General features: G+C 41.0%; 1 protein-coding gene, 1 long non-coding RNA gene and 1 other non-coding gene across 4 annotated transcripts in view; 2 read left to right on the top strand and 1 right to left on the bottom strand.

The window, feature by feature from the left end:
• The window catches only part of LOC114486470 (uncharacterized), a 32840-nt gene that overhangs the window by 8280 nt on the left and 2606 nt on the right, over window positions 1–21954 (bottom strand). The gene's annotated exons all lie outside the window — the stretch shown is intronic.
• LOC102977653 (protein kintoun-like) lies at window positions 7968–12150 on the top strand. 2 transcript variants are annotated; one of them, XM_055085472.1, is made up of 5 exons: window positions 7968–8282; window positions 9663–9905; window positions 10048–10110; window positions 11217–11267; window positions 11947–12150. In XM_055085472.1, the coding sequence occupies exons 1-5, from the start codon at window positions 8213–8215 to the stop codon at window positions 11949–11951; spliced, it is 432 nt and encodes a 143-aa protein (XP_054941447.1). In that variant the 5' UTR covers window positions 7968–8212; the 3' UTR covers window positions 11952–12150. The 2 variants fall into 2 exon arrangements, with proteins under 2 accessions (XP_054941447.1, XP_028346814.1); XM_028491013.1 differs by lacking the exon at window positions 7968–8282 and having other exon boundaries at window positions 9524–9905.
• On the top strand, window positions 17368–17474 carry LOC112066385 (U6 spliceosomal RNA). The gene has a single exon (XR_002892604.1). It is a non-coding gene; the product is annotated as a U6 spliceosomal RNA (small nuclear RNA).

Raw genomic sequence — 21954 nt, 5'->3', positions numbered from 1 at the left:
CTGTGTTCATTTTTGTTTGAATAAATATTTTATGTTTTCTTCTAATTTTATTGAGATATAATTGACATATAGCACTGTATAAGTTTAAGGTGTACAGCACAATGATCTGACTTCACTTATGATTACCACAGTAAGTTTAGTGAACATCCATCATCTTATATAGATACAAAATTAAAGTAATTAGAAAGGAGATATTTTTTCCTCATGATGAGAACTCTTAGGATTTACTCTCTACACAATTTTCGTATATAACATACAGCAGTGTTAATTATATTTATCATGCACATTACATCCCTCATAGTTATCTTTTTTTTTTTTTTTTACAGGAGGTCCTTGCTGGTTATCTATTTTAAATATAGCAGTGTGTACATGTCAATCCCAAACTCCCAATCTATCCCCCTCCTCCCTCCCCCCGGTAACCATAAGTTCATTGAATAAATACGTTAATTATAAAAATAAAAAATTTTTAAAGGACTTAAAAAAAAACGGGTGCTGAGAATTAATTTTTTTGAGATTATATTCTATAACCTTTCCACCCCCCACTAGGCTGTGTGATTCTTGGAGACAAGGTCCTTTAAACTCTGTGCGCCCGGGACATTTTCTGGCACTTAATATTCACTCAATTAAATGTTGGTTTAACAGAATTGTCCGGGCAATGGTAGGGATGGTGGAGTGGTGGTGGTGTGATTCTCTAAGGGAGGAGTGGGGGATAGGTCAGGTGGCCAACGGGACTGTAGCCCTGTTGGGAGGAGCCATCAGTTCAGACTCTTCCTGGCAGAGCAGTGAGCCTCATGTTCTTAAGAGAGAGTCTCTTAATGTGCTTTTCAAAGGGAAAGGGTAGGAGGCAATACTCCTTGGAGGAAATTCCAGGGATCAAAAGAGAAAAGAAAATCTGTATATAGAAGATAAGGTGACTTTGTTTCAGATTGCCTTCAGCATTTATCAAATCTAATAACGGGCGCTTTCATTCTTTATCCACCCTTTACCCTTCATTCCGCTTTACCTAAATGCGTGCTGGGGTGGTTAAGAGGAGGCTCATTTGTAAGGAAAAGAGTGGTGAATAAAATTCCATGGTGCATTTCTATTAAATCTCTTGGAGAGGTCAGCAAAAGACACTCAAACCTTTTCCTGCTTTTTCCCTATGTAACTCAAAATGTGATTGGGAAAACTGAAGTTCTTTCATTTACCCTCTCCAGCCTCTCACAGGGGTACCTACCTCAATCTGGTGTCAGAAAAGAAGCAGCTATGTATTTATTTTAAAAACATTTAAAAAAAATTTTATATTGGCGCATGGTTGTATAACAATGTTGTGTTGGTTTCAGGTGTACAGCAGAGTGATTCAGTTACACATATACATGTATCTACTAGGAAGCATCTATTTAGAACTGGGTCAGTGAGGAGCCTGGATGAAATCTCCTGGTTCAAATCTTACATGGATGGGATTCTGCTAAGCTTCAATGTCTGTTAAAATGTCTGAGCTCATTTGGCCCAACAATAATGGGCAAAGCGCCTAGCTAGGTCCTATTGGGGAACATGTCATAAAGTTGTATAAGTCTGGTCGCTGCTGTCTGAACCTTTCAATATAGTTGGGGCAGAGACGTAAGGAAGGAATTAATCCTGAACTAACAGAGTAATGAGTAATTACCCTTGACACTTAGATGATGAGTAGAGATAAGCTTGGATAGAGAAAAGATGGAAATTGACTCTGAGACACTTAGATGATGAGTAGAGATGAGCTTGTATAGAGAAAAGATGGAAACTGACTCTGAGCCACACTGCTTGGATTGAATACTGCTTCAACCTCTTACTAGCTTTGTGACTTTGGGCAAGTTACTTAAATTCTTTGAGCCACAGTTTCCTCATCTGTAAACTGGATGCAGTAATAATAATTTAGGATTGTTATGAGAATTAAAATGATATTTTTAAAGTACCTAGAATTTGGAAAATAGTTTGAATTGTGTCTGGTACATGATCATTGTCATCTAGCCATTATTAACTTATAACTATTTTTAGAAATTTTAATTGCAGTAAAAAACTCATAACATACAATTTGTCACTTAACTGCTTTTAAGTGTACAGTTCAATAGTGTTAAGTATATTCACATTATTGTGCGACAGATCTCTAGAAGTTTTTCATGTTGCAAAACTGAAACCCTATATCCACTGGACAACAATTCCCATTTCTCCCTATTCCCAGCCCCTGTCAACTACCATTTTACTTTGTTTTTCTGAGTTTGGCTACTTTAGATACCTCATGTAAGTGGAATCATTCAGTATTGGCCTTTTTGTCACTGGCTTATTTCATTTTGCATAATATCGTCAAGGTTCATCCATACGACCTCGCTTGTTCATCCATGTGACCTTGTTCATAGCATGCGACAGGATTTCCTTCCTTTCCTAAGGCTGAATAATATTCTGTTGTATTTGTAAACCACATTTTCTTTATCCATTCATCTATTGCTGGACGTCTGCCTCAACCTCTTACCTACTGTGAATAACTGCTATGAACATGGGTATGCAAATGTCTCTTTGAGATCCTGCTTTGAATTCTCTTGGATATACACCCAAAAATGGCATTGCTGGTTCATAAGGCAATTATATTTTTAATATTTTGAGGACCTGCCATACTGTTTCCATTACGGCTGCACCCTTTTACATTCCCACGACAGTGCATAAGAGTTCCAATTTCTCCACATCCTTGTCAACACTCATTATTTTGTTTGTATTTCTGATAATCCTAATGTGTTTGAGGTAAAATCTCATTGTTATAACTATTTTATTTCTTATCAATTAGCTATGGACCCCCCCCACCCCATGAATTAAAAGGGTCCAATCTTGAGACAAAATATTTAACAGATAAAGACACTGTAGTCAGTCTCAGAATTTCCCATAAGGATGTGTACTAGCACCAGAGAAAACATGGGCCCTAAAACTTTATTCTAACCCAGTGAGATCCATTAGTGCTACACCACAGTGTGTTTTCTTACTTGTTCACTCACCACCAGGCAAGACTCTCAGCTGAATCTCAGGACTTATCCTTCTCCTCATCCTCCTCTTCTGTCTCCTTTTATTATTATTATTTTTTTTTGCGTTACGCGGGCCTCTCCCTGCTGTGGCCTCTCCCGTTGCGGAGCACAGGCTCCAGACGCGCAGGCTCGGCGGCCACGGCTCACGGGCCCAGCCGCTCCGCGGCATGTGGGATCCTCCCGGACCGGGGCGCGAACCCGTGTCCCCTGCATCGGCAGGCAGACTCTCAACCACTGCGCCACCAGGGAAGCCCTCCTTTTATTTTTAGCATAGGCGTTTTGACTCTGGGCATTCATGTCCTAGAGGAATTAAAGCCAACTCTTGGTCGCATATACATAACTTACGGTGGGGATGACTTGCCCATCCCCGCCAATCCAGTCAGCCACCAAGTCCCTTTAATTTCACCTTTGTAATGTCTTTAGTATCTGCGTCCTTCCTTTCATGCCTAGGGCCACCACTCTGCTCAATCTGAAGTAGCTCTTGCTTGTGCCGTGTCACAGCCGACCTACTTTCTGGTGCAGGTTTGGCTAGTCTTCCTAAAGCATGACTCTACCAGAACTTCTGCTGGCGGAATAATGCCTCATCTCTTCCGCTTTTGAAGCGTTCCTTGGTCTGGTCCCAAATGTCATTTCAGACCGTTTTTCACAACCTTCTTTCCTTCTACCCCCTTTCCTCTCACACTCTCCCTGTGTCCTCCAGTCAGGAACTTCTCTTGAATGAGAATAGTCACTCTTACAGTTTTAATTATTCTACAAGGTCCATTTCAAGTTATAATAATGATAGCTGCCAATAATCGATCATTTACTATATGCTCGTTACAAGTTTACATGGATGAGTTCGCTTAATTTTCATCATGACCCTGCGAAATGATGCCTATCATCACCTGCATTCTGAAGGACACGGTAACTTGGGCAAAAGCCCAAGTGTTCACAAAGACCTGGATTCACAGTCCAGAACTCAAGTGTTTAGCCACTATTTTACTGCTGAAATGATGGATTTGATGATGCCTTCCCACCTACCCCATGTTACGGTTCAATACAGATGAATAATCATTTATTTGGCGATCGCTACGTAACCGTCACAGACTCTGCAGGAGTGGGTAATGCAAAGTTGATTAAGACAGTTCCAGCCTTCAGTGGTTTAGGATCTAGCAATTAACACAGTTTTCCTCTATGTTCCCAAACTGATTATAGTTCACATGACAGGACACCTTGAACACTACTATTCACGCGCATCGCTTCTTTTGCCTAGAGTCCCTCCGTTTACCTTCTTTCTCTCTATAAACCCAGAAATGTGTTTATTAAATTCCGGTGAATCTTACTCTAACTGTCCCATCTTCCCCATGAAACTTTCCAGGGGGATGTTCCTTTTATGTTCCCACCCTAAAATAATATTATCAACTCTTTGGAGACCTGGGCCTTTTTCACCTTCAGCACCTAATAATAATAATAGCTAATTTTTATTATGGTTTTCCTTATTCAAGGCATTTGACACAAATACATTAATTTAACCCTTACAGCAATCCAACAAAGTAAAAACTATTTTTATGTCCATTACGTAAAGAAAAAACTGAGGTACTATGAGTTAAGTGACTTGCCCGTGGTTGCTTAATTATTACTGGCAGAGCCAGGATATGCTGGATATAGTCCAGGATGCTGGAGCCCAGAGTCTGCAATTTTGACCTCTTGTCTAGTGCCTCTTCTGCTTTAGTCACTGCATTTCTCAGTCACTCTGTAAACATTTGTTAAGTAAATAACTTTTTTGTATCTCTGGCACTGAATTAGAGTTCTTAGTATCCTGTTATAAACTGCCTTTGTAATATAAATATAAAAATAAATAAACTTACTCCATGGTTATAACTTTTAAGAAGGAATCAATTTTGAGATTTCTTTTGAATTGCTCAAGATACTTAGTGTAATTGCTAGGTCTTTGACCAGATGCTGGAAAAATGCTTGACTAGGCCCTAAAATACTAGGCTAGCCGTTATCAGTATCTAATCTGCAAAGGTCAGGTGGCCATTCTGGGCGCCCTGTTCCTCAAGGGAGGAACTTGTCTTGCTCTCTGGAAATTTCCCCCTAAGGGAAGCATGACTGTTGGGGTTTGGAATGGAGAATGGAAGAAGCACTTGCCCTGGGTCAAATTCCTGGCTCCGTGCTCCCAGGTGCTTCAGGGCTTCTGTCTGTTGAGGGCAGGAATTAGGAAGGGACAGGGACACATCTGCAGGATGTCACTCACTCCCAGCTCAACCCACTTGCCGGAAACGGATCTCACTCTAGAGAAAGTAGATGCAAAGGCTTTTGAATTTCTTTAATGCTTTCAGGAGACTTTCCACACTTTCTGCCAGACTTACCTTTTCACTTAATTCGGCATTTAATGCACAAATCAGTTTAATATAATCATATTTTCCAGAAGGAAGGATGGTGATAGTTTTTTTTTCCTTCTCTAATTAGATCAAATCTGTGATAATCTGTTTCAATTACAGTGTTTCCTTTTCAAAAGACCATAGACTAATGCGATCAGAGACTAAGGACCAGGAGTCATCTATCATTAATTCATCAATAAATATTTTTATCACCTCTGATGTGCCAGACACTTTGCTAGGTTTTGGAGAAATTTGAGGGAATAAGACAGGAAAAAACGTACACTTTTTTTAGAATGGTGAAGAAATTTGAAAGTGATAGCCACTTTTAACATCTGAAGAGAGAAAAAAGGACCTAATTTTATATGTATGGCCCCCCAGAACAAAACTGGGGCAAATAGGTTGAAATTACAGGAAGACAATATTTTCCCTATTGGAAGGAATAATTGTCCAAAGATGAACTATTCTCCTCAATGTAGTGAGTTCCCCATTACCAGGGATGTTATTTAAGGAAAAATTACTCGTATGTTTTAAAAAAAGACATTGGATATATGATTGAGCTGGGTACAATTTAATATACCTTCAAGCCTTGACATTATATAATTCTATAAAATTTGATAGCCATGGAAAAAGTTAAGAAAGCCAAAATATTTTAATACTGTAAAACAGAACTACAATCCCTTATTAATAAAAAAGACCTTATAATTATAACTTGACAATTTTATTGGATCTCACCTTAGCAGAGACCTCTCTGGACCCATTGTGTTAATGACCTAACTATACTCAAGTGATGAGAAATAATAACACATCTTCATGAAGGGAGACCAAATTGCTCCCATATTTCAATGTAGTAGTCACCAAGAAGCTGTTCGTCCACTGACTCTGGGGGAAACTGAGGCACACAAAAATGGTACCATTATCTTTGGGAGAACATCTAAAGCAGTGTCTATATTTTTAGGTAGTTGAGTTGTGAAACAAACCTTCTAGAGGAAGTTGGTCATTTCTCTCCCTTCAGTACTAAGGTCTAAGTCCAGCTCTCCTCAGAGAGATCAGAGATTCTACTTTGCACATAGGGAAGTCGATTCTTCCAGTTTTCTAGGGTAGGAAATATTCTCATATTGTGGCTGATGCAGATAAAATCTCCCCTTCATCCACTGGCTGGCGACCTGCTGCATTACTGTCTGATTTGAGTTCATTGTTTGCTGGTGTTATTTGCCTGCAAGTTTTTCGTGAGCTTCTTACTTCCCAAGCTCCTATTGTATTTGGTTACACTTCATTGCACAGGCCTTGCCAAGGAAATTTAGTTTCCACAAAAACAAAATGTGTGTGTGTTCGTGTGTGTGTGTGTGTGTGTGTGTGTGTGTGTGTTCCCTCTGCCTTTAAGGAGAAGTCTGTAAAGTTGCCACACTTCCCAGGACAAAACCATGAGCTCAGGGAGATAAGGGGGCTGGGGGCACAAACGGCAGAGTTGGTTGAGAGCAGAGGCCCCAGCATCAGAGTGCCCACAGGTTTGCTTCCTGATTCTATAACATTTCCTGTGTGACCTTTCGTAAGTTCCTTAACTTCTTTGTGCACGGTTACTTAATCTGGAAAAGGCGAATAATTAGATCGCCTGAGGTTTGGTGTTAGGCTAAAGTAACACATGCCTATGGCAATAGTTAAGCACCCGATAAATACTAGCTGTTATTATTACTATTACTGAGAGGTTTCCCTCAGTGGTATTGTCAGCCCTGTGGTTTCTGAGGAGCAGGAATCAGCTGTGACCTTTTAAGTAAAGAAAACTGAAACCAAAAGGCCCCATGGGGTTTGACCCTGCTATGGGAGTTGTGCATATGTGTAAAGGCCTCCTCTCCAGGTAACGGTGGTGACTTCACTGCGCTCTGAGGCCTACTTAGGGGAGCCAGCCCCACAACCTTGTGTTTTCTCGGCCTGCTTCGCGTCTACGGGGAGGGCTAGCCAGTGCTCAGCCAAGGGCGCATCGCAGCTTCACACCGCCCCCTAGCGGACTGAGAAGGTCATTCGCAGGAGCCACGTCCTCACAGCCAAGAGGTCCCGCGTGTTCGCGGCACCGCGGCGGAGCGTGAGTATCTTCGGGTGAATCTGAGTCATTGAGTCTCTCAACCTCTAGGCTCCTCACCAGAAAAATGAGGACAATAACGACTCCCGCATAGGACCGTGGTGAGAATCCAATGAGATAGTGGCACATGTGAAATCTTACAATTTTAGATATTTCTATTATAATAGTTGCACTAGTTATTATCATTCTGATCGACGATTCTCTTCCAGGGACCCGCTAGAGTTAGAAGACTGTTCGCATTAGGGCTCTCCCTCAGCGTTAACGTGGCCAGCAGACCCCACTACTATTCTTAGTCCCGCACCCTGACACACAGTGGCATTTCGGGGGCTCAGTAAAGCATTCTTTGGCTGCAGCCTAGAGGACAAACTTGCAGCCTTGGGTCAGGCGGGGAGTGTTGCGATCTGGTGGAACTAGAAGCCCTGCCCCTAGTGGTAATGGGACAAAGGACCCTAACGTCGCCAAGGACCTCACTGACGGTTTCCTCCGAACTCTTCCTTACTTCCTCTCCCTCCCGCCCATCCCCCAGCCCCTCGCCCCACTCCCCTTCCCCTCCTTTGCTTCAGGGCAGTCTCATGGCTTGTGGGCGAGGCTGTTTTCCTCCCAACCCCCTGGGAATGCCTCCTCTGGGACCTGGGCCTGAGGCTGTAATAAATGCGCAGCAGAGCTGCGGTCCAGCACCCTGGGGCCTCCCCACCTCCGCTAGCCTCCCGCGCTCCCGCTAGCCTCCCGCGCTCCCCGCCATCGGCGTCATGCTCGAGAAGGCCCTGCTCCTCTCCGCTTGCTTCGCCCTGGCGGTGACTTACCCCGCAATGCTTCAGGGTGAGTGCACGTTGGGAGGTCTTCTGGAGAAGAGGGCTAAAGTCCATTCACCGTGTGTGTGTGTGTGTGTGTGTGGGGTGGGGGCAGGCACACAGAGGGACGGAGACTGAGGCCTTGTAAAGTGAGGTGGGGATGGGCGGTTGAGCTCTGAGGCCTTGGGCAAGTTGAATGGCTTGGCTAAGATTAAGGTTGTGTTTTGAATCCACCTCATACAGGTAGTCAGGCTGGGTCAAATGGAATTAGGGTTGGTGATGAGAGGGCTCTTGAGGTTTCCCTGTGGTCCCCTTAACTATCAGGTGCTAAAGAGGCTTTACTCTATTTGATTCAGGTTAAAAAGTCCTTGGGTGTACTCTCACTTTACTGGAGAGTAAGATTCAAAGTGCTTTAGCCGCTGGCTGGGTTACATGCAGTGGGAATCAGTGGGTCTGGAGCAGAAACTTGTGAGTCATATTGAGAGAGAAAGGAATCCGTGTCTCCTGAACCAGAAGAAGGCTGCTTTCCCCCCAAGGCTCTTTCTCTTCTAGTCCTTCCTGAACTCAGATCAGTTTCTCAAGAGGAGGGGTATTCATTCACTTGCATTAAAATGGTGACGTTGCCCTCCACTTCCTCCCAGTTCTCCCTCTGGTAGCTCTCAATTTATCTGCTGCTGGGTTTGGGTTCTTTACTGCAAATGAATGAATGATAAACAAATGACTAAATTAGAGAGCTAATGATTTTGACCTCACTGGTAGGGTGCCCACAACCTGCTGGACTAGGCAGACATGAGGACTGTAGGTCTTCCACTGCAGCCCAAGCAGACCCAGGTTGTAGGCTCATCAGGCCTTCATGGTTGTGATGCTTTTATGGTTCCCAAGACCCAAAATGTCTGGATTGTGCATTCTCTGGGACAGACCAGAAGTTGAAGAGCTAGATGTAGCCCATTAAATGCAAATGGTAGGAGTCCCCATTTTAGAGTCCATTTCATTCTTGCTTATGCACCTTGGAAATAGCTGCTTTCCTTGCTCCTTTCCCCCACTTATATTTTTAGTTTTCAGGAAACTGAAAGAATTATATAGGGGAGTTTTTGAAATTTTATTCCATTGCAGTCTGACTGACACATTTAGAGGCACAACATCAAATGCTCCTTCCTAAACCGACCCCTCAAAGGAGGGTGGAGTAGGGGACAGTGAGCATATTCCTAGGTGGCAGTTAGTCTTCTGGACATTCTAGCACTTGGTAGAAGAGAAACTTGTGGGGAGACCAGTATGATTCAGTATATCCTTTTCTGTTCCATGTTTTCCCTGGAAAAAGATCTAGCTGGGAATAGAAGGGTGTGGAGGTGGTGGAAACACTCTCACAAGAAAGTACTTGAGCTGTTTTTTTCCTTTTTGGTTCCTCTAGAATTCATCACTGACTTAGAGTCAACCATTGACCTAGAGTCGACCACTGGCCTAGAGTCGACCACTGACCCGGAGTCGACCACTGGCCTAGAGTCGACCACTGACCCGGAGTCGACCACTGGCCTAGAGTCGACCACTGGCCTAGAGTCGACCACTGACCTGTCAGACTTGACCACGCACCATGACTTCACTGAAGATGCAGAAACAACAACTGACGTGTATTTGGAGAACACACAGACTTTTGGTAAGTGAGGGTTCTGTCCTCAGAGGAGGCCTGGGGTAGGCTCCCTCTTTTACATTTCTGAGGGAAAGCCTGCTTTTGTCCAGTGTACTTGATTCCCAGCATATGTCTGTGACAATTCCCGTCCTCCATTTTGTTTTCCTAGAATTGCCTACTAATGTGGAATTAAACACCCTGAGCTCTAAGGAAGAAGCCACTGAGGTCACAGGTGAGGATTCCTCTCTTCAGAAATGCAGAAGTTCCTCCCTGCCTCCCTTTCCTTATTTATAGTTCTTTACATAGGAAAGTCCTATGGTAATTTACACATTTGGGGATACTTTTGCTGCTTTGTTCTCTGAGGTGGAGTAAACTTAGCCAAAAGTTCATTGAAACTTGAGGAAAGTTGAAGCATTTCCCAGAACGCCAGGAACTGCAACTGGTTGAACACCAACATAGCTCCAGCCCCAAGGTCTGACCTGATCTGATCTCTGGGACCTGCCTTCTGGGCTTCCCTAAAGAGGACAAGCTCCTTCATGTCTCTGTAGGGTCGATGGATGTGGTGTCAAAAAAGGAGTTAACAATTTCCTTTTCTTTTCCAGTTGATTACAATTCATTTCAAATAAAGAACTTTTGGAGTAAAGGTTACGCTAAGTGTAAATCTTATCTGAATATAGACTGAATAGACGATAGAGCGATTTAAAAGCTTCATGAATTAAGCAGTGTCCCTATCTCTGCCCATCCCTCTCTCAAGCCACCATCATTTTTCAATTTTCTGTCTGCCACTCAGCCAAGAAGTCATAAGATTTCAATGCCTTCTACCCCCGCAAACAAACCCCAGTAGTCTGGGGGAATGCCTGGGATTTTTCCTAAGAAAGACCCTTGGGCCTTACTTACAAAAGCAAAGTTCTAAACACTCTGATTCTTATGTCTATAAATAGCTAACATTGATCGAGACCTACTGTACTGCAGCACTGCTTAAAGCGTATAGGGGATTGCAGATAGTAGTTGGAGAAATCTAGAAATTGTATTTTAGTGGAGGCTGAAGGGCCTGTTAAAAAAAAGGTTGGATCTCTCAGGGACTTCTAAGTGTGAGTGGAGACCAGCCCTTTAACTAAATCCTTCTCATGAAGTGCACTAGTGTTTCATTTCCACTGGCAGGATTTCAGGCACGGCAGAGTGCCTCCACAGTTAGGAGAAGGGAGGTTTTTGTGTCATAGACTCAATGGAGTCCTACGTTTACTAGGGGGCTACTTGAGGCTGTGAGCTGAATGACAGACACACTGTGAGTGATCCTTACTGGAAGTGAATAAAAACCATTTCTTTACTTAATTATAGAGGAGCCCGGCACCTCCACGGGAAGCAACGAGTCCAACACAGTGTTTTTTGGTAAGTCTCTTCTCTCTTGTCTCTGATATCTTATTAGGGATTTGATACCATTTTCAATGCTGGTTTTAGTCCACTGGGAAAGGATTCCAATTTAAAACTTTCCAGATGCTGAGATCAGCTATAATTCTAATATGGAGGTGAAAAAGACAGCCTCTTTCCTCTCTGAGGTTTACTGTCCAAGTCTAATTGCTGGGATTTTCAGTCACCCAATAGGCATAGGATAAACAGGTTTTCTCCCTTGAGTTTTCCAAGATTTCCTGTCTCACTGGGATGTGGATTCCAGTCCAGTCCATGGAATCTTTTTAAGGGAGAGCCTGAGGAAAAGGCATCAGATTTTCTGATTCATAAAATATATAATTCAATTAAAAGCTGTAAAGTCTAGGAGCTCTGAATCAGGAGGTCCCGGTTTTAATACTTTGCCTCACTCCTGGCTTTTTTGGAAATTTCTGAAGTAATTTCTTCAGGCATTAAAATGGATACCTGGACAGTGTGCAGGTATCTTGCTTAAGGCTCAAAGAGAAGGCAGGAGAATAAGGAATTTACACCTTAAAGAAATTAAATCATGTGCCCACTGTCACAGTGGGAAATGAGAAAGATGAGCCTGACCTTTCGAGCACTAGGTTTTCTTGTTTCTCTTGGCAACTCATGTTTTCATTTTTGTCCTTGTTTTGCTTTTTAGTTTAGAAAATGAAGCAGATTCTCATTACCTGTGACCATCGCTCTACTAACCACAACTTTCTAAGAAGATTCTGAGCCTCTGAACAAGCCTTCCATTCCATTATAGGAGCTTGAATAATTGTAAAGACTAGTGAGACATAGGAGGTACCTACTTGAGGATAAACAGAGTGGCAGGAATTATACAGACAGAAGAGGGGCATCTCTTATCCATGTCTCATTTAATATGGGCTCAATAAATGTTCATTTGTACTAAATTTTGAGAGGGAGTTTTTATTTTATGAGGCAACATATTGCTTAGTTGCCTTGTTTTAGAACCAATAACCATTTTATTCCTCTCTGATAAATACTTTATAATCAGGCGCCAACTCCTTATGATGACAGGAAAGTGTGAAATGAGCCTATGGAAAGTATATTGGTTTTCCTATTCCTAGTATAACAAGTTACCACAAACTTAGTAAATTAAAATAATACAAACCTATTATTTTACAGTTTTGTAGCTCAGAAGTCTAAAAGGCATCTCACTGGATTGAAAACGATGTGTTGGCAGGGCTGAGTTCCTTTCTAAAGGCTTTCTGGAAAAATCCATTTTCTTGCCCACTTTCCTTGGCCGTCTTGCATCTTTGAAGCCAGCAAAGGTCGGCTGATTCTGACAGTACATCACAGAGTCACCAACACCGACTCTACTGCCTCCCTCTTCCACATTTGAGGACACATTGAGCTCCACCTGGATAACCTAGGATAATCTCTATTTCAAGGTCAATTGATTAATGACCTTAATTCCCCCTCTACCATGTAATTGAACATATTCACTGGTTCTGGGAATTAATAGGTGAGCATCTTTGGGAAGCCATGCCACAGACAGCAGAGAACATCTTACTCTAGAACTGGTTTGGTTCAGTGGGGGATGGAAACAATCACCCATGTTTTCCTTTATGTTTACACTATATTTTTTGCAAAAGGGAGTGGGTGAGTTTATGTAAAATTAGTTGGTTTCACGTATTTATACTTCACAGTATGTATATGCCACAGTATAAATGACAAACTAAAATGGCACAAGTTTAGAGTGATGGGCAGACTTGGGAGTGAAGAGATGTAGATTCTACCAGTTGTATCTCTGCCTCTTGTGAACCCCAGCTTCCTCTGATAAAATGAGTCAGTTATATCAAATCAATTGAAATTTCCTTTTTGCTCCTTAATATATTTCAACAAATAATACACTGATTTTTGGGATCATTAATGTAAAGAATTATTAATTTATTAGTTTGCCTCAGGGAGAAGTATTCCATGTCATCAGTGATCTATCACATAGGCTTGTACCAGAGCACATCATATTTGAGTATTCCTTAGCCTGGCTCCATCAAGCCGCTTGTCTCAGGGCTTTTCATCTAAATAGGAAAGTAGTGCCAAGGCCTCCACTGATCTCTTTTAAGGATATAAAACTATTTCTGTTCTGTCAGTGACTATTTTTCCAATTTCTCTTCCCATTTTCTTTTTAATTTCAAGTGGATTTCAGCATGGAATTTTATGATGGACTATTGGAATGATTTGTGAAACTTAGCTAAGAAAAAGTGTTAGTGGACTCAAAATAGGCACTCATTAGTATCTATCCAGAATGGAAAAAAGTTTTCATTTCAAATTCCAACTGCACAGTTTAAGTGGTTACCTAGAAAATAGAGGTGAGTCGAGCCAAACTGGGGGATTGGTTGAAGGGGGAATTTGTAGCATGTCTGCTTAGTATTTACTGATCCTGGTGTAAGTGGCAGTTGAAGCCATGGGTTTAGAGAGGTCAGTTAGGAAGAGTATATAAAGATCTTCCTCAACCTACAATGGGGTTATGCACCCAGTACCCACTGTAAGTTGAAAATATCCTAAGTCGAAAATACATTTAATACATCTAACCTACCGAATGTCATAGCTTAGCCTAGCCTACTTAAACGTGCTCAGAACACTTACGTCAGTCACCGTTGGTCAAAATCATCTGATTGGGCAAAGCCAGTTTTATAATAAAGTGTTGAATATCTCATGTAATTTACTGAATACTGTTCCAAAAGTGAAAAACAGAATGGCTGTATGCATATGGAATGGTTGTAAAGTCTATCAGTTTTTTACCCAGGGCTGAAGAGAGTATCATGCTGCAAATGATGAGAAGCCCTACCCAGTTTCTCTCCTCGTAATAATAGCTACCACTGAAGGCCTGGCCTGAGCTGAGACCTCTATATGAGTTCTTTACACTGTGTACAAGTTCTGTATGCTATTACTAATTGTACAAAATTAATTAATTTGTACCAAAAATTAATTATACAAAATATTAAATAATATTTAGCATAAAATGTTAGGTGAGCTGACTGTGGGTTGTGAAAAAATTCACAGAAGTATTAACAAGGGTAGAAAAGAAAGTTTTTATTCACTTCCCAAGGGAGGAGAGGGGCCAAACGCATAGCACGGTGTTGGCCCTGAAGGGTGGCGGGGGTGAGTCTTTTATTGTGCTTTAAAGGGCAAGGTGCAGGAAAGAGGGAGGGGGTTCACATCTGTTTTGGTCCACAGTTGTATTTGGGCTGGCTGTGCTTCTACAGGATGTGGTTTTTCTGAGAATCTGTGACCTTTTGTTTTCAGTAATTTTCTAGTCCTTGGATGTCTGAAAGAGACTTGGTGGTGGCCCTTGACAGGCGTTATCCTATTTTTGAACAATGTTAGATGGGTTTACATAAAGTGTGTGCGATTTATAAATAAATACAAATATTGGGCAAACTTTTATACTGGTGTAGGCTAGTCTGTTTCTCTAGTCCAGAACCTCCCCAATTTTCAAGCATTTTGTTTACTTTAGCCCATTTACATTTAATGTAATTATTGATATGTTTGGGGCTTACGTGCACCATTTTACTTTTTGTTTACTGTTTATCTTGTTATTTCTCTATTTTCTATGTTTTGCCTTCCTGTGGGCTACTTGAATATTTTTTTAAAATTCCATTTTGGTTTATCTATAGTATTTTGAGGGTATCTCTTTGTACAACTTTTTTTTTTAGTGGTTGTTGTAGGTGTTACATTATATACACATACATTTTCATAGTCTAAGAGGGTCAATATTTTACCACTTTGAGTGAACTGTAGAAATCATGCCTCCCTGTATGTCTTCCTTTACCCTCCTCTGCTTATAATTGTTTTAAATACTTCTCTACACAAATTTAGAGTCATATCAGAGAGTATTAGATAATTTTTGCTTTAACTGTCAAACATATTTAGAAAGTTCAAAAGAAAAAGGAAGATGTATTTTATCAGCCCATATTTCCCCCTTTCCATTGTTTTCTTCTTCTTGATGTTCCATAGTTCCTTCTTTCATCATTTTCTTTCTGTTTAGAGAACTTTCTTTAGCCATTCTTTTCAGGTAGATCTGCTGGTGACAAACTCTTGTTTTCCTTCATCCAATGTCTTTATTTCCCTTTCATTCCTGAGAGATAAATTTACTATATGAAAATCAGTATTGCCAGTTCTTTTCTTTCAGTACTTAAAAAGTATTGTGCCACTTCTTTCTGGCTTTCATGTTTTCTGCAATTTGTATTGTTTTTCCCCTATAGACAAGTTGTTCCTCTTGCTGCTTTCAGGATTTTTTTCTTTGTCTTTATTTTCAAATATTTGACTATGATGTGTCTTGGTGTGGATTTCTTTGGGTTTATCTTGGTTGGAATTTGCTTGCCTTTTTGAATCTTTAGGCTTATGTCTTCTGCCAAATTTGGGAAGTTTTCAGCCATTATTTCTTTTAGTTTTTTCTCAGGTCTGCCCTATATGTCTTCTTTTTCTGGAATTCAGATGACGTGAATATTAGGCCTTTTGTTATACTCCTGCAGGACGCTGAGAGGTTTTTTGTTTTGTTTGTTTGTTGTTCTGTCTCTTTTCTCTCTGTTGTTCAGATTGAGTCACTTCTATTGTTCTGTCCTTCAAGTTCACAGATTGTTTTCCTCTGCTGTTGAGCCCTTCCATTAAGTTTTAAAATTTTGGTTATTCTAATTTTCAGTTCTGAAATTTCCTTTTGGTTCTGCTATACATTTTGATTATTTGCTGAGACTTTTTATTTCTTTGCTGAGTTTTTTTTCAGTTGTTTTAAGCATGTCTGTAATTGCTCATTGAAGCATTTTTATGACAACTGCTTGAAACTCTTTGTCAGATAATTCTAATATCTCTGGCCTTTTCATCTGGCATCTACTGATTGTCTTTTTCATTAGGGTTGAGATTTTCCTGATTCTTAGTATGATGAATGATTTTCAATTGAAACTGGATATTTTAGGTATTAGAGACTCTGGATCTTATTTAAATCTTCTATCTTAGCTGGATTTCTGTGATACTACTCCAGCAGATAAAAGATGGAGGTACTGAATTACTGGCAGGTAGGGGTAGAAGTAAAGATCTCCCACTCAGCTTGTGTTGACTCCCAAGCAGGGGAGGGGTTCCCCACAATTGCCTGGTGAAGGAGGGAATTCTGGCTCCTCAAAAGGCCTCCACTGATATCACCCTGTCTGGGAGGAGTAGGGGTGTCTTGTTACTGCTTTCCGTGTAGTCTCCACTGACACCACCCCAGTATGGAAAGGAGGGAGTGCTTCATTACTGTTGGATGAGGGAGGACGTCCAGGCTCCCCATCTGGTCGCCACTAACTCTGTGGGGTGGGGGGAAAATGAGGGTCTTAAACTGCTAAGTGGCGATGAAAGTTCCAGTTCCTCCTCGGTCTTCTCTAACTTTACTCTGGCACAGGTTTGTTACAGCTGGGCATGTGTGGAAGTCTAGGCTCCCCACTTGGGGCCATAGCTTTTTCTGTGATGTTTGACTGTAGAAGAGGGATTATTGTCTAAATGTTTTCTGCCATGCTAGGCTGTCTGTTTCCTAGTCCTCTGGCTGGACAGAATAGGTTTTGGTTGTGGACACACATTGCATTATCACATATATGGTTTGAAAAGCTAACCCTGCCTGCGGACTACAGCTTGGAAAAGAATTGGGAGGAAAAGCAAAAATGGTTACAGGTCACCAAGTAGGGAGGATACTGTAGAGCACAGGTCAATGGAGGTGGTGACAGAGATAGAGACAAGTTGAGAAATATTTAGAAAGGGGACAAAAATTGGTGGTGGATCTTGTATGGAATGACACAGAGCTAAAGCTATACATTTTGTATTGCATGAGTGGTTGGATGGTGGTCTCTAGAGTTAGGATTATCAGATTAATTTTGTTTTGGAAAGACTGTACTGAGTGGTGCCTTTAAAATATTTAAATGAAGATGTCATATAGGTAAAGGTGTGAAGCTCAGTAGAGGTCTTGGCAAGACACAGAACTTTGTATCATGGCACATAGATAATAATTGAAGCCGTGGGCAAGGATGAGTTCTTATTTTTATTTTTTCCAGTTTTATTGAGGTATAATTGATGAATAAAATTGTATATAGTGCTCACTTTGGCAGCACATATAATAAAATTGGAATGATACAGAGAAGATTAGCATGGCCCCTGCACAAGGATGACACATAAATTTATGAAGTGTTCTATATTTAAAAAAATTGTATAGAATTAAAATGTACGGTGTGATGATTTGATATACACATACATTGTGAAATGATTATCACAATCAAGTTAACACATCTGCTGCCTCACACAGTTACTTTTTTTTTTTCTTTTTAGTATGAACTTTTCTAAGGAGATAGTATATAGTGAGAAAAGAATCTAAAACAAAGTTAGAGGAATTTCATAATTTCATGGCTAAATGGAAACATATGCATCTGCAAAGGACATGCAAGGCTTTAACTCCTAGATGGTGGGAATCATGATTTTTATATTCATCCTAAACTCCTAGTAAAATAACTGGTGTAGAAGAGGGACTCAATAAATATTTGATAAATGAAAGAAGTAAGGAGTAGGGCAACCAGAGAGTTAGACTATGAAACAGGTACACACAGTATCATGGAGCCAAAGGAAGAGAGTGTTTTAAGAAGGAGAGAATTGTAAATAATGTCCATTGCTTCTGAGAAGCAAGTTAAGATGAAGATTGAGACATATCCACTGACATGTTTCAGCAAGCTGGAAGTCATTGGTTACCCTGGTGTGAGCTGTTTGACTGGAAGGACAGGAACAGAAGCCTTGGTTTATAAGCCTTTGTCAGGCTTTGTTTTGATTTTTTAGCCATTGATCAATTTTTTCCTTAATATAACTGAGAGCGACTTATGTGTTAATAGTAAAAACATTTCCTATCCCTTTCTTCTCAAAGTCCAAACAAGAACAACAAGAAAAGAAACAGAAATGCAGACATCATCTCTGATAAAACTTACAGGGCAATTAACAGCCACAATTTATAAGGACTGAAAACCAGCAGAATGGTTAATGACATAACAGAAAGGAGAAAAACTTACTCCAGTAGCTGTACACGTCTGGGGGCAGGGATAGTGGTACCAAATAGAAGTAAGCCAATGCTCTTACAGAACCCTGGAGAGGCTCAAGGACTGTAGACACAAGGCATGCGAAGATTAGACTGGAGGAGGAGTGATGATGGTGGGGAGACAGGTGACTGGAAACAGGTTCATATCCTCCCTTATTGCAGCAGGGGAGAGTATAGGTTTATTGTCTAGAAAAACTGAACCAGAGAGGCACTGGACAGTTGGGGACAACTGTTATGGAAGAAGATATGAGTGAGATGCTATTCAAAAAACAGGACAATCAAGTGAAAGCCTATAAAATAAATGGAGAGATGTCCAACCTCTTACCCTGGCCAGCTCTAAAGTGCCAGCAGTGAGTATTATGCTTGCCAAGCAGGAGATGGGAAGATTCTTCTGAAGACTCAGAGCTGTCTCAGAGACAGCACCTGGAGGTAAGTTTCAACAAAATAGCTATTATGCCATTCAATCATCCTACTGTGAGGTACATGATCCTACAAATTTCTTTCAATGCATATAGAGTTCTCTGATCGTCTTGGTGTCTAACTCTGATGTATGAACAGAAAGCAAAGAATCACCAGACATTTGAGGAAAATCTCTATCAAATAAGACTCAAGTAAAGAAACAGTAAAAGGAGAATTCAGAGGAAACAGACAATATGAGGAGTAGAAGAAACCTTTAAGAAACTGTAATTGGGGAAAAAGAATACATATTGCATCTTTCAAACAAGAATGGGATGCTATTAAATAAAGAGTCAACCAGAAGATAAAAAGAAATATTGGGCCTTGTAAATTTAGTTGATAAGTTCAATAGAAGATGAAGTTAAGAACTCCTCCATAAAATAGAGCAAAAATGCAAAGAGATGGTCAATAGGTGAGAAAAAATTCAACTAACACAAATTTCAAAGAAAATAGAATATGTTGGGAAAGAAATTATCAATGAAACACTACAACACATTTTCCAGAATTTAAGGATGATCCTCCATGTTGAGAGTATCCAGTTATTATCCAAAGGCTCACACTTAACATTGCAGGGTCCAGTGCAGGAATACAAATGAAGGCCTGCATACATACCTCTAAATATTCACAAGTTACAAACCAAGACAGACCCTAGGTTCAGGTCATGTTTCCCATGTTGTCTGGCTCCCGAAACCTGTTCCTTGGAGACTGCCTTTTAGACCAACCCTAGAGACCAAGGGAGCCATGAGCTCCCCTGAATGGACACTGTCCCTGCAAGTTGGGAGGAGGGAAGGGGCAAGCTGTCTGCTGGAACAGCAGGTTGGAAGCTGGTCGGGCCCAGGACTGACGTGGTCAAGCTCCTGTGGGAACCTGCTGGGCAAGTTTTCCTCCCTCTTGCCTCAGTTCTGATTTAGGATTTCCAGGAATTTTTAAGCACCTCCCCAGACTATACCACTGAACACAGGAGTGACTGGGAATGTAGTTACAGTGGGGGGGTGGGAGAACCTGTCTGCCTTCATGCTTTTGATTGATTTGAGGTGACTAAATTTAAGCAAAAGTAGCCTTTTTTTTTTTTTTTTTTTGGTCTGATGCCCCAGGGCAGAAGCTGTGAACTTATTCTGAACCTTTACACATTCTCAATCCTGCATATTCAGGCCTTGGGGACCCCATGTTCAACTGTGCCCCTCTCCCACAATTCCTGTTTTTTTAATTTACTTGCTGAACTTTAACAATATTTTCTAATGAAAGTGAAAGAAAAAAACAATGCCTTTGTTTTGGTGTTTGTGTGGGGCCTCTTTTAAAGTGCAGGCCCCAGGACAGAAGACCCTCTGGGAATCCTGAGTGCCCAGTACAAGAAATGGAAAAAAGATCCACATCAACATATATCTAATTAAATGTTAGGGATAAAAAGATGATTCTGAAGTTCTCAGTGAGAAAAGCAGTCATATGCAAAGAATTGAGAATCAGAATGATAGTGGAACAACAGTGGAAGTCAGGAATTGTGTTGTAAAAATTCTGAGTAAAAATAATTTTAACGTAGAATCTTATATCCAGTCAGATTATGAACTGAGCATAAGCCTAGACTAAAATCATTCTCAGACATAAAAATCTCTAAATATTTTGCCTCTCATGCACTCATTCGTAAGAAGATATGGTAGGACGTACTTCAAACAAAGAAGAAAACCAAGAAAGACTTTCTTTAACCCAGGACGTACATCATCCTACTTAAGAAGGAGAAAAGGGAATTTCCAGGACAAAAGCAAATTATCTGACAAGTTTGAGGGTGAAAAAGATTGTGTTGACAGAGATTTAACAGGTCTGTTGGAGGACGCAGGAAGACTTAGATGTGAAAGGAAACCAAGCAAATGAAGAAAAAGATGATCATTAACTCCAGGAAAACAAAAAGTTTTTCAAGGAAGGAAATGTAAGTGTAATTTAACTCTACAGAGTAGAGTTGACCTTGGAGATTATATGATCCACCTATAAACAAAATCTTTCTCATTTTAAAAATAGTCACTGCCGAAGACTCTTGAGCACCTGGAGCTGGACACCTCACTGCAGGGCTTACTAGGAGGAACAGACCCACCCCTGTCATTCAGCCCACCTCCATCCAGGTTAGAAACAATCTGGGGAGAGTGAAGTTGTTATCAGAAGCCAAGTGGGAAGTGAAGGACTGGAGGTAGAAGACTTTTTCTTCTCCACCCCTCTTGGTGCTTTCCCCTCTGTGAAACCAAATGGGAGGATCCAAGAGACTCACCTGTAAAGGATGGGTCCTCTTCATAGGGCTAAGGCACCTGGCTTCTCCCAAAGCAAGTGATGAGAAAGAGAGAGAGAGAGGGAGAGAGAGACTGAGATTGAAGAACAAGAGAGAGTGACCAAGACGATGCCACAATGTCCTCTGTAACTCAGTCTTACAAGTGACATACCGCCATTTCTGCCGTCAGTGTGCCATCAGTCCCACAGGCCAATCCTGATATAATCTGGTGGGGGACTACACGAGACTGTGACGACCAAGCGGTAGGGATCTGGAATGCTGGCTATCTGACAGTGAAGACTATTAAGTTTTTTTTGAAAAAGCACGCCTTTTTAGATATCACACCAAAAACACAATACATGAAAGAAATAGTTAATAAGCCAGATTCTTTAAAATTAAAAACTTTTGCTATGTAAAAGAGACAGTTAAGAGAGTTGGAAGAGGAGTCATAGATTGGGAGAAATATTTGCAAAAGACACACTTGATAAAGGACTGTTATCCAAAATATAACAAAGAGTTCTTAAAACTCAACAATAAGAAAACAAACAACTTGATTAGAAAATGGGCCAAAGACCTTAGCGTGTAACTCACCAAAGAAAACATACCGATGGCAACAAGCATATGAATAGATCCTCCACACCACACATCACCAAGAAAATGCAATTTAAAACAGCAATGAGATATTACTACATACTTATTAGAATCGTCAAAACCCAGAACACTGACAAACCAAATGCTGGTGAGGATGTGGAGTAACAGGAACTCTCATTCATTGCTGATGGGAATTTGAAACGGTACAGCCACTTTGGATGACAGTTTGGCAGTTCCTTATAAAACGAAACACTAGGGGGCTTCCCTGGTGGCGCAGTGGTTGCGCGTCCGCCTGCCGATGCAGG

This window comes from Physeter macrocephalus, chromosome 6 (assembly GCF_002837175.3).
Source record: "Physeter macrocephalus isolate SW-GA chromosome 6, ASM283717v5, whole genome shotgun sequence".
NCBI lineage: Eukaryota > Metazoa > Chordata > Mammalia > Artiodactyla > Physeteridae > Physeter > Physeter macrocephalus.
This window is presented reverse-complemented; position numbering and strand designations above follow the sequence as displayed.

Coding starts and splice junctions, on each gene's coding strand:
- LOC102977653 (XM_028491013.1), top strand. CDS start 9,527: ATGATTCAGTATATCCTTTTCTGTTCCATGTTTTCCCTGGAAAAAGAT. Junction 9,906..10,047: donor GGAGAACACACAGACTTTTG/GTAAGTGAGGGT, acceptor TTGTTTTCCTAG/AATTGCCTACTAATGTGGAA. Junction 10,111..11,216: donor AGAAGCCACTGAGGTCACAG/GTGAGGATTCCT, acceptor ACTTAATTATAG/AGGAGCCCGGCACCTCCACG.